At 41.0% G+C, this 16,252-nt stretch overlaps 1 protein-coding gene across 6 annotated transcripts in view; it reads right to left on the bottom strand.

Annotated features, from left to right (window-relative positions):
• matcap2 (microtubule associated tyrosine carboxypeptidase 2) overlaps positions 1 to 16,252 on the bottom strand; it is a 109,567-nt gene that overhangs the window by 50,927 nt on the left and 42,388 nt on the right. For all 6 annotated transcript variants that reach the window (XM_063069857.1, XM_063069862.1, XM_063069859.1 and 3 more), the window contains one exon: positions 6,597 to 7,258. In XM_063069857.1, the coding sequence (XP_062925927.1) occupies positions 6,597 to 7,258 (662 nt within the window). The remainder of the gene's footprint in view (positions 1 to 6,596; positions 7,259 to 16,252) is intronic.

Below are 16,252 nucleotides of genomic sequence, written 5' to 3'. Positions count from 1 at the left end.
ATGCAACCCTTATGCAACACATGCCATTTTCTATTAGTAACCCCAGTGCGGAACAAAATACCAAATGTAGGAAAGGGATGGGTGTAGGTGCTAAGTGGAGTTTATGAAGGCTGGAAGACCAGCCAGGACAGTATCTGGATAGCAAGTTCAAGTATTTTAAAAAAAGAATCGAAGGCATACAAAGACACAGTATAAATACCGCTGAAGTCAGCTTTTTGTAGCATAACAACTCATGTCTGGAGCTGACAGCAGCCAGATAATGATTTCAAATGCAGACATATGCCAGTGATATTAAACCGAATTCTGATCCTGAGCGGAAGCAACAGTGGCAGAGGGAAGGGATTTTCTAACGTTTGTACCTGAGAATTACTGGCTGCCCAACCAGCAGAAATAATATTCCTAACTTAAACAAAACCCCTTCTGATTTTGAACATATAAAAGAGCCCTTCGATTCTAATTTGACTACGAGCACAATTCATTGGCCTTGCAACAACGTCAGCAATGACTTAAACTGTGTCAAATGTTCAGAGTATTCACTGGTGGTAAATTTCAAAAGAGAAGCAACTCTACTGCTGTGTACTGCAAAGCATGGGTGAAAAAGTATCTACAATTGTGATCTATTGGATTACATACAAGAGATGACCCAAACAAAGCAACTTTGTATAAAAAGGACAGGCAGGAAAGCATTGGCAGTGTTCTGGCTCTGTTGGTAAGAGATGGAATTACATCTTTAGAAAGAGGTGACAAAGGACCAGAGAACGTTAAAACCTTGTGGGGGGAGTTAAAAAACTGCAAGGGTAAAAAAAACATTATGGGAATCATATACAGGTAGCCAAGATGTGGGGTTGAGATTGCAAAGGAAGCTGGAAAGGGCGTGTAATAAGGGTAATGGCACAATTTTAAATGGGGGACTTCAATATACAAGGGAATTGGGAAAATCAGGCTGGTGTTAGATCGCAGGAGAGGGAATTTGTCGAAAGCCTATAAGATGGCTTTTTAGAGCAGCTTGTGCCTGAGCCTACTCGGGGAAAGGCTATCTTAGATTGGGTGTTGTGTAGTAACCCAGATTTTATTAGTCGGCTTTATTAGTTGCCGGGTCTTCAGGAGTTGAGTTACAGGGAAAGATTGAACAGGTTAGGACTTTATTCCTTGGAGCGTAGAAGAATGAGGGGAGATTTGATAGAAGTTTACAAAATTATGAGGGGTATAGACAGAGTAAATGCAAGTGGGCTCTTTCCACTTAGATTAGGAGAGATAAATATGAGAGGACATGGCTTTAGGGTGAAAGGGGAAAGGTTTAGGGGGAGCTTCTTCAGAGGGTGGTGGGAGTGTGGAACGAGCTGCCATCTGACGTGGTAAATGCGGGCTCACTTTAAGTTTTAAGAATAAATTGGATAGATACATGGATGGGAGAGTTCTGGAGGGTTATGGAGTAAGAGCAGCTCAATGGGACTAGCGGAATAAAGTTTTGGCACAGACTATAACGGCCAAATGGCCTGTTTTCTGTACTGTAGTGTTCTATGGTTCTATAAAGGAACCTTAGGGGGCAGTGACCATAGTATGATAGAATTTATACTGCAATTTGAGAGGGAGAAGTACAAGACACATATGGAATAAAGGGAATTACAGAGGCATGAGATAGGAGCTTACCCAGGTGGATTGGAGGGGGATACTGGAGGGGGGTGACAGCAGAGCAGAGGTGGCTGAAGTTTCTGGGAATAGTTCACAAGGCACAAGATAGATACATCCCACAGAAGTTGTTGCTCTCAAATGGCAGGGCTAGGCAACTGGGGCTGACAAGTTAAGGACGACACAAAACCAAGGAAAGGGCATACAAGATAACAAAAGTGAGTGGGGAGGTGGATGATTGGGAATTTTTAAAAATCCAACAAAATGCAACTAAAAAAAGTATAAGAAGGGTAAAGATGAAATATGAGGGCAAACTAGCTGATAATATAAAGCAGGGTACTAAAAGGTTTTTCAGTTATATAAAGAATAAAGGGGAGGTGAGAGTTGACATTGGACCACTGGAAAATGATGCTGGTGAGGTAGTAATGGGGGACAAAGAAATGGCATATGAACTTAATGGGTACTTTGCATCAGTCTTCACTGTGGAAGACAGTAGCTGTATGCCTGAGGTCCAAGTGTGTCAGGGAGCAGGAGTGAGTGCCAAACGAAAAAGTCCTAGGCAAATTGAAAGGTCTTAAGGCGGGTAAGTCACCTGGACCAGATGGACTACATCCCAGAGTCCTGAAAGAAGTTGCTGAAGAGATAATGGATGCATTGGTCATGATCTTTCAAGAATCATTTGATTCTGCATGATCCCGGAGAAATGGAAAATTGCAAATATCACTCCACTCTTTTAGAAGGGAGGAAGACAAAAGAGAGGAAATTATAGGCCAGTTAACCTAACCTCAGTGGTTGGGAAAGTGTTGGAGTCCATTATTAAGGATGAGGTTTTGGGGTACTTGGAGACTAATGATAAAATAAGTCAAAGTTTCGGTAAAGGGAAATCTTGCCCTATGAATGTTAGAATTCTTTGAAGTAACAAACAGGGTGGACAAAGGAGAGGCAGTGGATGTCATTTACTTGGATTTTCAAAAGGCGTTTGATAAGTACCACTCATGAGGCTGCTTAACAAGATAAAATCCAGGAAAGATACTGGCATGGATAGTGGAACGTCTGACAGCAGGAGGCAGCAAGTGGGAATAAAGGGGGCCTTTTCTGGTTGGGTGCTAGTGACCAGTGGTCTTCCTCAAGGGGTCAGTATTGGGACTGCTGCTTTTCACATTGTTTGTCAATGATTTAGATAGTGGAATTGATGGCTTTGTGGCAAAGGTTGTGGATGATATGAAGGTAAGTGGAGAGGTAGGTAGTGCTGAGGAAGCAATGTAATTGCAGGACTTAGACAAATTGGAAGAATGGGCAAAAAAGTGGCAGATGGAATACAGTGTTTTGAAATGTATGTTAATGTACTTTAGTAAAAGGAACAATAGTGCACACTATTACCTAAATGGGGAGAAAATTCAAACATCAGAGGTGCAGAGGGACTTCGGAGACCTCGTGCAAGAGATGGAGCAACGGTAAGAAAATAGAGGTGGTAAAGATCTGTAATGATTCAGTTTTGTCAGGGGAAATTCCTCGAGAGAGGAATGGGCTGATTTCTGTTCATAATGTTACTCTGTTATTCTAAAATAACTCAAAATCCAGCAAAGGCAGAAACATATTCTTCAAGCATAGGTGGTATTCCTCTATTAACATCAACCACCGATCAGATATAAAAACTGCATACACTCAAGAACATTAGATAATAGCAATTTTGTCTGTTTTATTGGTCTGAATGTTAATATTGTTAAAAATTTTGTAAATAGATTCCATATACTTTGGTGATATATCCAACAGTAGATTGATGTTATCTTACTGGTTTTACCAACAGTGTTCACATAATATTTAGCTTTAATCAAGTAATATTGCAACTTATTTGTCCAGATTGCCTAGCTCATGCAAAACAACAGTGTTCTTTCAGTTTTCAATGTCCTCAGTTTATAGTAATCCTTGAAGGTGTGAATGGATTTCCGAAGTAGGTTTAGAACCAGTGTTATATTTTCAACTGCTAATCCCCTGTACTAATGCAGACTTGAAAAGAGCAAGCTAATAACATTATCCCTTTCCTCCAATCTGTTGCTGGTATGGTTCTTCTATCACATTCAAGTTACCTTAAAAAAGTCCTTTTGCTATAGAAATGGGACACAGCTGGGAATGCAACTCATGGTCGTATGGTCTAGATAAATTTGCAGCTGATTTGGCCAAATTTCCTAAAGCTTGTAAAACAACTGTGCTCCTGCAGTTTTCACTGTCCTCAGTAGAGACAAAACATCCAAGATTTCTCCACTCAGTTCATTATCATTATCTCTTCAGCCAATGGTAGGCTATACACATTTTCTTTTCCCAAAATAAAAAATAACGAAAAGACCTCAAAATGAACTTTTCTCATTTCTTGTATATAGTCTAGATGTACTATTTGCCTCTGTAATTAATATGCTATTCATTATACAGAAATACTCCATTTAAAGTTGAGCCACTTTTAAGACCTGAGCCATTTCCTTATTCCCTCTTGATATTTACAACAAGATTGGCAACAACTGTGGAATATTGTCATCACCATATTGACAATTTCAGGCCCTTTTCACCCATCAGCACTCTCTGGCAAAGTCTCTTCTGCTCTCAAGCTGCTTCCAGTTCCTGAATAGCCCACTGTAATCACTTTTATTACAGATAATTTATCTGACTGCTGGCCAGCTCCTGTGTTGAGTTTAGCGGGTGGTCTTGGCATTAGCAATATTAGTTCAATTGTTTGCACGTGGTGGGCTGGATTGAAACAAAAATGCTTTTGTTGTATAACATGGAAAAATATACAGCCATTAATACAAGTCCAGAGACAAAATGAGCAGCTGCTTAAGACACTATAAGGGAAATAAATGACCGCTTATTCAATGGATTGTTTATAACTTTCATTTAACAATCATTCATCAGTAAATGTCAAACATTGCTTGATACCTGTTATTAGAATTTTCAACATACCCCTCATAGACTTCAAGATGAATACTTGATCTATCAAGCTAATATGATGTGTCCCTTGTGCTTTGCCTGCTTGTACTCTCTCTGGAACTGCAACACTGTGTTCTGTATGGTTTTCATTTTTAATACCGAGATACTTATGTACGTAATGATTTGTCTGGATGGCATGGAAACAAAAGCAATTTACAGTATTTTGTACATATGACAAAAATAAGCCAACACATGCCTTCATGTTGAAAGGAACACTATTTTGACATCCGATATAGCGAAAGGGGAGGAGGGTTAAATGAAGGAACACAACAGGAGGCATGAGAAAGAGACAAAAAGAAACAATGGAGTGAGAACACAAGAGGTGGAAAGCCAGAGAGACCTGAAGGACAGAACTTGAACGTGACAGGCAAGATGAGAGATTGTACAGCCATGGTATGGCATCTGACTTCCCCATCATTGGCAAACAAGTAAACAGTTTGGTGGCAGCATTGTGTAGTTGTACCAGGCAAGAAAATTGAGAATAATCCTTCATTTACACTGAACCATGCTTTGTAGACACAGGAAAAATGTTGGGGTGTTAGTTGGTGAGTTAGAAACATAGAAAACCTACAGCACAATACAGGCCCTTCAGTCAAGAAAGCTGTGCCGAACATGTCCTTACCTGAGAAATAACCTAGAGTTACCTATAGCCCTCTATTTTTCTAAGCTCCATGTACTTATTCAGGAGTCTCTCAAAAGACCCTATCATATCCACTTCCACCACTGTCGCCAGCAGCCCATTCCATACACTCACCACTCTGCAGAAAAAAACTTACTGTGCCCTCTTGTGCTAGCCATTCCCGCCCTGGGAAAAAGCCTCTGACTATCCACACGATCAATGCCTCTCATCATCTTGTATACCTGTATCAGGTCACCTGTCATCCTCCGTTGCTCCAAGGAAAAAAGGCCGAGTTCACTCAAACTATACTCACATAAGGCATGCTCCCCAATCCAGGCAACATCCTTGCAAATATCCTCTGCACCCTTTATGGTTTCCACATCCTTCCTGCAGTGAGGCGACCAGATCTGAGCACAGTACTCCAAGTGGGGTCTGACCAGGGTCCTATATAGCTACAACATTACACCTCAGCTCCTAAAGTCAATTCCATGATTGATGAAGGCCAATGCACTGTATGCTTTCTTAACCACAGTGTCAAACTACACAGCAGCTTTGAATGCCCAATGGACTCAGACCCCAAGATCCCTCTGATCCTCCACACTGCCAAGAGTCTTGCCATTAATACTATATTTTGTCATCATATATGACCTACCAAAATGAACCACTTCACACTTATCTGGGTTGAACTCCATCTGCCACTTCTCAGCCCAGTTTTGCATTCTATCAATGTCCCGCTGTAACCTTTGACAGCTCTCCACACTATCCACAACACCTCCAACATTTGCGTCATCAGCAAATTTACTAACACATCCCTCCACTTCCTCATCCAGGTCATTTATAAAAATCATGAAGAGTTATTCACCACATCCCTCTATATACATGCGTCTATCTAAAAGTCCCTGAACTGCCACTATTATGTCCGCTTCCATCACTGCCCCTGTCAAACCAGCCCCTCATATCTCCTTTAATTTTCCCCCCCCTCACCTTAAATCAACTCTTATAGTATTTGACCTTTTCACCTTGGGGTTTAAAAGATTCTTACTGTCTACCAGGGGTTCCTAACCTGGGTTCTATGGACCCCTTGGTTAATGGTAGGGGTCTGCGGCACAAAAGATGCTGGGAATACTAGATCTACTTTATATATGCCTATCATAATTTTATAAGCTCCCTCCCAGATGTACTACCTTATGATAATACAGGATCATAAATTACATTTGTAAACGGGGATCTGAGGATTGATTCATCAATTTAAGAATGTTTTTTATGCTAAATGTCTCTTTAAAAGAAATAGATTGGTGAGAAAACTTGTTTAAATCTTGTTAAAATTGCAACTTTATTTCTAGAACAATTACTGGAGACATGACCATACCTGCAGAAGAAATTTCTCTGAAGCAACACTATGTCTTGCTAGTACATTGGGCAAGGCTGGGTTAGCATATTCAAACTGTGGATTGTAGGTGAACTCAGACTTGAAGAACTTGATCTTTTCCTTCTCCACATTTGATGGTTTCACTGCAGTCAGGATGCAGAGTCTACGGGTGGTACCTTCGCTGTCTTTGCCTTGTCCAACTGGCAACCGTGATCTCTGCAGACTTGAGAAATAAAGCTTTTTAACCTTGCTTTTTGGCCGCTGGGACAGACCAATTTCACTTCCGACAACAGATATGCCAAGGGGCAGTTTTGAACTGCTAGCAACAAAACTGCCCATGAACAACTGTGTACGCTTGCTTCCAAGACACCACTCCTCATCAACCAGCGGGAGAGAGGCACTGGGGTTCCGGCGTTCCTTGTACCGCAACACTGCAGACGGTTTGGCAGACTTGCGGTGTTTTTTGTGATGGCTTGAGGATATGCGCTTCTTCTCCCCCTTTGACGACAACAGGACATTATAGCCATTGCTTCCTGTAAATATTTCTTTTAAAATGCTGGCGGAGACTTGCTGGATGCTAGCTTGGCTGGTGCCATTTTTCTCGGTGGGATTCAACAGAATTGATTTTTTGGCCAATTCCAACTCAGGCCACCGAAGTTTTTCTGCAAGGATAGACAACAGAAAGGTTTAGATTAACTCTGAAAGGTCACTGCCCATTGTACAAGATCATCCTAATTATTAAGTTTAAAAGGCTGTTATATGTTTGTTAATTCTGTATTGGGATGACATTTCAATAAATTCTAGGCTCCAGAAGTAATAGGATGCAACCAAGTTCACGGGCCAAAGGGCCTGTATTGTGCTGCACTGTTCTAATGAAAGATCCTGTTACTAACTGAAAAAAATTGCAAAACCTCATGTGTTAAGAGGTATTTCCCCGCGCCCCCCCCATCCCCACAAAAAGCTATGTGAATGGAAGTCTTATCCTTTATTCTTTGGTAAATAGGTTTCACCATTGTAATTAACAGTTTTTTTTCTAAACTTTTCAGTCTTTAGCGAAGATTCTGGAGAAAAAAATGGATGCATGGATATTAGTTTAATCTTGCTTGTGTTTTAAGCTTTGTTTTTTTAAAAATTTATTTTGGATTTGATATAGGATAGAGAGAACAGCTTAATTTCCACAATGACCACATGAACTCCAGATTAAGGTATTAAAAATGTGAGTATTTTGATCTCCACATACGAGATTCTGACTTTTTAAAGAAAGAAATTAGCATTTAGGGAAATTGGTGCTTAGTATATTTAAATTTGGAATTCAAAAATGGAATTATGAGAGAGATTCGAACAATTGGGAAGCAACTTTTAATGTGCTTTCCCCAGTAATAATGGTATTTCCCCCACCCCTGCAAAGATTAAAAGATATTGCTATTGGCAACACTAATTTTGAGTATTAGAAATCATTTGGAAAGCTTGTTTCTTATCAAATCACAGAGCTTTACTTGCAAGATGTAAATGAACACCAGCATTCAGATTATTCCAGTTTTCTAGAATGTAAATGAGGCTTCAGTTTAGATCATGGATTGAGACAAACAGCAACAATCTTCTGCTGACCACAGGAAACCAGAGAGAAAGGGGAAACAAGGGGACATACTAACAATGTTGTTACAGGGAACTTAAATAATAAACACCTACTTTTTACTTCTGCAGGAAATAGGGCAATAGATGCAAGGGAATACAAACATTGAATAGATAGAAAACATGAAACATATTGCATGAAACATAAAGCACTAAAACATATTGGTAACTGTATTTTGTAATGAGGCTGATTCTGCCTATTAGATATCCAGTGGGATAGATCAGTGTGGAAAAAGAAATCTCCTTCCAATTTAGCTTAATTATAGTGCGCTTCTCAAAGGCCGAGTGGATTTTAAATTCTATTAAACATACTCTATTAATGTAAACTGTTGCTAAACCAGTTTGTTTAAAATATAGAACATTCCTAAACATACAAAGTTTAGGAATGCCTTATATTCTTAATACAGGAATTATTATATATTAAGAATAACAACATCTAATAATTTCTATATAGGGAATAGTAGTATGGTAATCAATAGACCAGTATCCTATTGGGTTACATCAATATCTGGAGACCAGTTCCAACCACACAAGCAAAATAAAAAAAATCTATAAAATAATTAATTTAGAAGACAACCAATTGATACATATTTGCACATTATGCATGTTTGTAAAGTATATATAAAAGTGTGCAGTCAGTTCAACTCAAAAGAACAAAGTAAATAGATAAATAAAAAGTTCTGTGCATTTGCAATGGTGAAGTTTTCAACTGAAAAAGATCACAGGAGCATGGACTGGCTTATTCAGTTGGTCTGCAATTCAATTATTTAATGCTGGTAGTGCAGCCTAGTCTGCCTGTTGTATGCTTTAATTACTCTAATAACTAAGATTACCAATGTCTCAGATAATGTATCAATTTTGTTCTGAACCAATGAAGTATAGTTTCACAATGCCCATCATACCTCATGTGTCTCTATAATTATTTTCTATTTTTCCAGCTTTGGTGTTCCTATTCAATTACTATAGAATTTCAATCCTACTTTCCTAATTTTGTTTCTGAAGAGCTGGAATTTGATTTCAGGATCTGGAGTACCTTTCACTTCTCACCCAAATACTCCTTTCTGCCATTGGGCCATCCTTCCACTTGTCACATCTGTTATATCTATTGCAATACATAATAATAAAAATTATAAAGTGTATAAAAGAAAGTTAATTAAGTAGTGCAAAAAGAGGAATAAAAAAGTGGGGTAGTGTTCATGGATTCATTGTCCATTCAGAAATAGGATGGCAAAGGGGAAGAAGCTGTTCCTGAAACGTTGAGTGTGTGTCCTCAAGCTGCTGTACCTCCTCCCACAGTAGATGGTAGCAATGAGAAGAGGGCGTGTCCAGGGTGATGGGGTCCTTAATGATAGATGCTGCCTTTTTGAGGCATCACCTCTTGAAGGTAATTTGGATGCTGGGGAGGCCACTGCCCATGATGGAGCTGGCTAAGATAACTTCCTGCAGCTTTTTCTGATCCTGTGCAGTGGCCCTCCATACCAGATGGTGAAGCAGGGTCTTAGGTGACAAACCAATTTGCCTCAAACTCTTAATGAAATATAGCCGCTGCCATGCTTTCAATGTAATTGCATCAATATATTGGGTTGGGGATAGATCCTCAGAGATGCTGACACACAGGAACTTGAAACCGCTCACACTTTTCACTTCTGGTCCCTTGTTGAGGACTTGACTTCCCCTTCATGAAGTCCACAACCAATTCCTTGGTCTTACTGAAGCCAAGTGCAAGGTTGTTGCTGTAACACGGTTCAACCAGCTGATCGTCCCACTCCTGTACGCCTCCTCATCACCATCTGAGATTATGGCAACAATAGTTGTGTCATCAGCAAACTTATAGTTGGCACTTCAGCTAACCACCCAATCGTGGGTGGACAGGGAACAGAGCAGTGGGCTAAGCACACATCCCTGAGGTGCACCAGTGTTGACTGCCAATAAGGAGGAGATGTTCTTTCCAATCCGCACAGACTCTGGTCTCCTGATGAAGAAATCAAGGATCCAGTTGCTGAGGGAGGTACAGAGACTCAGGATTTGGAGCTTGTTGATTAGAACTGAGGGTGTGGCTGTGTTGAACACCGAGCTGTCAATAAACAGCAGCCTGACGTAGGTATTGCTATAATTATTACCTAGGTATTGAGGGTTAAGACAAAGTAAATGCAAGCAGGCTTTTTCCACGGAGGTTGGGCAAGACTAGAACTAAAGTTCTTAAGTTAAGGGTGAAAGGTGAAATATACAAGATAATCCTGAGGTGGAACTTCTTTCTTCAGAGGATGGTGAAAGTATGAAACAAGCTGTCAGCCAAAGTGGTGAATGCAGGTTCCATTTCAACATTTAAGAGAACTTTGGGTAAGACAGGAGGGGGATAGAAGGCTATGGTTCAGGTCTGGGTCAATGGGACAAGGAAGACTAATAGTTAGCACGGACGAGGACGACTGCAGGTCTAGTTTCTGTGCTGTAGTGGTCCATGACTCTATCCAAAATTGAAGCCAATGTCAAGCACTTGCTAATAAACATCCTTTATTTAGAAGGAAGGTCACGCAGCACAAAATACTTGAGTGTACACAATGCATTAAGGAATTCTTATGGTGATATCCTGTTTCTGGGATAACTGACCTCCAATAGCCACAATAATCTTCCCTTGTTCTAGTTAAGAGTCTAATTGCTTCCTCATTTCCACTGACTTCTATTTTACTAAGGCTCCTTGATAACGTGTTTATTCAAGAGAAGATTCTACACACTTCACTCTTTTTGAACTCAGTAGCCAGACTCCATTGAGAATGGGGTTGTTAATGGAATCTTCTTTGTATTTGTTTAGTAGTCCATGAACACTCATGAATGGACATAACAAGACCTTGCAGCAGGGTTTCCAACCTGGGGTCCACAGCCCCTTTGCTTAATGGTATTGATCCATGGCAAAAAAAGGTTGTGAATCCCTGCCTTACAACTTTGATCTGATTATACAGCAAATTCACTGTCACAGCATACCCAAATACAGAATAGAATTAATTCACAGAATTTATGCAAAAAAAGGTAAATAAACAATTTCTTGAAGCGTGAAGCTCCAATGCCACCCCTCCCCTGTATATTGGGTTTGCCTGTACGTGCCAAAGCTTATGTCATAACTCCATTCAGTTAGACCCTCATTGCTTATATCCTGTTGTGTTATGTGCAATGTAATAATGGGATTACAGCTCAACAATGACCAGAGATGATTATTTCAAACAATCCTGACAATGTCCGAAGTGTCTCTGTTCGGGGTCAAGCAGGATTATTTCTCATGCTGGTTCTCTGACTACAGATCCTATCGAGGAGTGATGTCCAGCATGATTCAATTAGCTCATTTAACAGTACTGCTACAAAGTCATTAACTGTGTCACACATTGAAGTCTGACACTGCAGTACTCCTGAGTATTTATTTTGTGTTTTTTCACATTGAGGGCTACTGATTCTTCATCTGAACAAACTAATGGATTCTAATGGAAGGATTTTCCATTTGCCTACAATTTCCTTCAGTCAATCTTGACGATGTCCAAAACTATGCTTCTTTATCTGAGTAATTTACATCATAGTGCCACCAGGTTTGATAGGTCGGCTTGCCAGTGGAACGAGCATATCCAGGGATCATGATGGAGGAAACTGGAATGCTGCTGGAAAGAAAATGTGTGACACTACAGGGTGCTGTCTGCTTAATTACAGAATTTCCCCAGTGATCATGAAGGCAGCTTTGCAGGGCTGACTGTGTAGTACTGTTCCAGGTCCAGTACCGATGTTGATCCTGCACCATCTATCCACCTTTATTCTCATTACATTTTTACGCAGCAATTTGATACATCTGAATGCTTGCTAGTTAATTTATGACAGCGCTTAAGAATCAACTGCAGTGTTTTGTGCCTGGATTCTCAAATTAGCTTACCTACAGGCTAGGGAAAGACTGTGTGTGCTTTATGAAATGAAATTTATTAACCTTTTAGAGCAGGGATCACCAACTTTTTATGCCATGGACCCTTACCATTAACCAGGGGGTATGTGGACCCCAGGTTGGGAACTGCTGTGTTAAAAATTAGGCAATGCTTGAACAGCAAAGAACATAGAATAGTACAGCACAGTACAGGCCCTTCGGCCCACAATGTTGTGCCGACCCTCAAACCCTGCCTCCCATATAACCCCCCATCTTAAAGAAATAGGGGCTCAGCCTATCAGGTCAATACAATTTAAAGTATCTAGTCTAATTCTACTTCTGATGACCCCTCAGTCACTACTTTTTTTTCCACTTCACTAACTTTTTTACAAACCAAACTCCAAATATTGTTTCTTTTCCTAAAATAAAAGGCCCACTCCAAAAACTAAGTCAGATCAAATAGGAAAACAGCAATATTTTCATGATTGTTACTCTCCACCATCTACCTGAAACCTTAATTCTCTCCCTCTCTTGGGTTACTGTTTGACCTGCTGAGTGTTTCAAGCATTTTTGTTTTACTTCAGACGGCTAAACTACACAGATTTTTTTGCTTAAGTTCCATCTTGATGTTAAAAGAGAATCCCCTTAACTTCAAATATTGAATTCTAGTTCTAATTTCTCAAACAAGGCGAGACACTTCAAACATCCATCCTGTCAAGGCCTATCAAAAATCCAAAAGCTAATGATATCCTCTCTCTTCCAAAATCTGTTATAAACAAGCCCAACTTGTACACCCTTTCTTTGTAAGTCAATGTACACAATCCAGAAATTAATCTAGTAGGCTTCCTTAAATAATGACCAGTGCTTGGACCTCTGTATTCATAATGAAAATACAGGTAGTCTGATTAGCAAGTTTACAGATGACACAAAAAGATGCAGAAAATGCAAATAGTATGGAAGGTTGTCAAAGGATACGGGAGGATATAAATCAATTAGAAATTTGGGCTGAGAAATGGCAGATATAGAGTTTAACCCAGACAGGAGCAAGCTGATGCATTTTGAGAGATAGGTGCAAGGGGTAAGTGTAGAGAAAAATGGCAGGGTCCTTAAGAGGAATGAGATAGAGGGGGATCTTGGGGTGATCATCCGTAAGGCCCTGTAAGTGTTAACATAAGGGATGGGTGTTGTGTATTTAATACATCAGTAGTATTTGTATAATATTATATTTATTTGATCAAGCATTCTTGTTTGTTTGAATAATTCATTATGGGTTATATGTATATAAATACGTGAATTGCATATGTCAGCACGCTACTTTGCAATATGCATGTGCCTCAGTTAAAGTAAACTCGAAGTTAGACTCACATTTCAGATTCCCCTGTCATCCTTTGAATCCGCTTAATGTTTTAAAGTTATAAAACACAACACTGGCAATGAGGTACATTTTAAAACAAACCCAAAGCAGCTACCAACCTGTTGAAAGTGTAATGAGACATTTGAGGCAAAAACAAACACAGCAAGGAATGCTGAGTGAAAAGAAATACAGCCCAGCATATACAGAGACTGCCGAGTTTAAAAAAAGGCAGAAAATGGAAGAAATCGCAGGTTCATAAAGAGTGATTACCGGGTGATAATTAAAAAAAAACAAATAGCTGGCTACATCAGAAAAATTGATGTGTGTGATAACTGGAATATGTATACTGAGCTTATTCAACAGTATTCTGAAGCAAATGAAATAGCCAATGAGAAACAAGTACCAATTTTGCTAAGTGCATGGGTTTAAAGGCATGCAATGTGCTTTGAAGTTTCTGACTGCTCCAACCAAACCAGAGAAGCATTCAGAACCATAGCCATTGTTGAGTGCAGAATGCTATAAGTTTCATAGGCAGAATCATAAAGAAGGGGAGTCTACTTGTGGCTGAATTGAAGAAATTGTTTGAGCATTGTCAGTTCTGTAATGGGTGTAATGATGCATAGAGAGATCGGTTAGTTTGTGGAATCTTACAAGAAAGCATATTTTAAAAAAACAGCTTCTAACTGAAGCACAACTTACATTTAAACACTCACAATGCGCTGGAGGAACTCAGCAGGTCAGTCAGCATCAGTTGAAAAGATTAGTCGACGTTTCAGGCCGAAACCCTTCGTCAGGACTGAAGGAAGAACTTTGGGGAGGGTTTGAAGAACGCTGGTAGTTGAAAAAAACAGCAATTTTAAAGACAAAGGGAAAAGGAAGCAGGGAGGTGATTGGCAGGAGAACAATGCGAAGTAGTAGAAGGAGGCGGAACTATGAGGGAGGTGATGTGAAATAGGGATAGAGGAAAGGAGGGGGAGGGAATTACCGGAAGTTGGAGAATTCTATGTTCATACCAAGGGGCTGGAGACTACCTAGACGGTATATGAGGTGTTGCTCCTCCAACCTGAGTTTAGTCTCATCATGGCAGTAGAGGAGGCTATGTATGGACATGTCTGAATGGGAATGGGAAGCAGAGTTGAAGTGGGAGGCTACCGGGAGATCCTGTCTGTTGTGGCGGACGGAGTGGAGGTGCTCGACGAAGAGGTCCCCCAATCTGCATCGGGTTTCACCGATGTAGAGGAGGCTGCACCGGGAGCACCGGATGCAATAGATGACCCCAACAGATTCGCAAGTGAAGTGTTGCCTCACCTGGAAGGACTGTTTGGGGCCCTGAATCGTGGCAAGACAGGAGGTCTGGGACAGGTGTAGCACTTACGCTTACAGGGATAAGTGCTGGGTAGGAGACCCGGGGGGATGGACGTGTGGATAAGCGAGTCGCGGAGGGATCGATCCCTGCGGAAAGCGGAGAGGGGTGGAGAGGGAAAGATGTGCTTGGTGGTGGGGTCCTGTTGAAGGTGGCGGAAGTTGCGGAGGATAATGTGCTGGATCCGGAGGCCGGTGGGGTGGTAGGTGAGGACAAGGGGAACTCTGTCCCTGTTGTGGTGGCGGGAAGATGGGGTAAGGGCCGAAGTGCGGGAAATGGAGGAGATGCGGGTGAGGGCATCATTGATCACCGTAGAAGGGAAACCACGATCCTTAAAGAAAGAGGGCATTTGAGATGTCCTGGAACGGAAAGCCTCATCCTGGGAGCAGATGCAGCGGAGACGGAGGAACTGGGAATAGGGAATGGCATCTTTGCATGTGGTGGGGTGGGAAGAGGTATAGTCGAGGTAGTTATGAGAGTCAGTGGGCTTGCAGAAGATGTCAGTGGACAGTCTGTCTCCAGAGATGGAGACCGAGACATCGAGAAAGGGGAGAGAAGTGTCAGAGATAGACCAAGTGAATTTGAGGGCTGGGTGGAAGTTTGAAGTAAAGTCGATGAAATTGATGAGCTCAGCATGGGTGCAGGAAGCAGCACCAATGTAGTCCTCAATGTATCGAAGGAAAAGTTGGGGAGCAGTACCAGAATTGAGCACAGACTGTCCATACATGGCCTCCTCTACTGCCATGATGAGGCTAAACTCAGGTTGGAGGAGCAACATCTCATATACCGTCTCGGTAGTCTCCAGCCCCTTGGTATGAAGGTAGAATTCTCCAACTTCCGGTAATTCCCTCCCCCTCCCTTCCTCTATCCCTATTTCACATCACCTCCCTCATAGTTCCGCCTCCTTCTACTACTTCGCATTGTTCTCCTGCCAATCACCTCCCTGCTTCCCCTCCCCCACCCCTTTGTCTTTAAAATTACTGTTTTTTTCAACTACCAGCATTCTTCAAACCCTCCCCAAAGTTCTTCCTTCAGTCCTGACGAAGGGTTTCGGCCCGAAACATCGACTAATCTTTTCAACTGATGCTGACTGACCTGCTGAGTTCTTCCAGCGCATTGTGAGTGTTCCTTTGACAACAGCATCTGCAGATTATTTTGTGTTTACATTTAAACGAGCAGTTCAAATTGCTGTATCAATGGAAACAGCATGAAGAGACGCAACTCAGTTGTAGTCTGGGATGAACGTGAGCATGAACAAAATTGCAATGTCCAAAAAGAAATCAGCCTGGTTGAACAAATTGTAAACATGAGGAAATCTGCAGATGCTGGAAATTCAAGCAACTCACATAACAGTTGCTGGTGAATGCGCAGGCCAGACAGCATCTCTAGGAAGAAGAATAGTCGATGTTTCGGGC

Source organism: Mobula hypostoma, chromosome 17, assembly GCF_963921235.1.
Source record: "Mobula hypostoma chromosome 17, sMobHyp1.1, whole genome shotgun sequence".
NCBI classification, from domain to species: domain Eukaryota; kingdom Metazoa; phylum Chordata; class Chondrichthyes; order Myliobatiformes; family Myliobatidae; genus Mobula; species Mobula hypostoma.
Note: the sequence above shows the minus strand (reverse complement) of the source record. Positions and strands in the feature narration are given on the sequence as shown.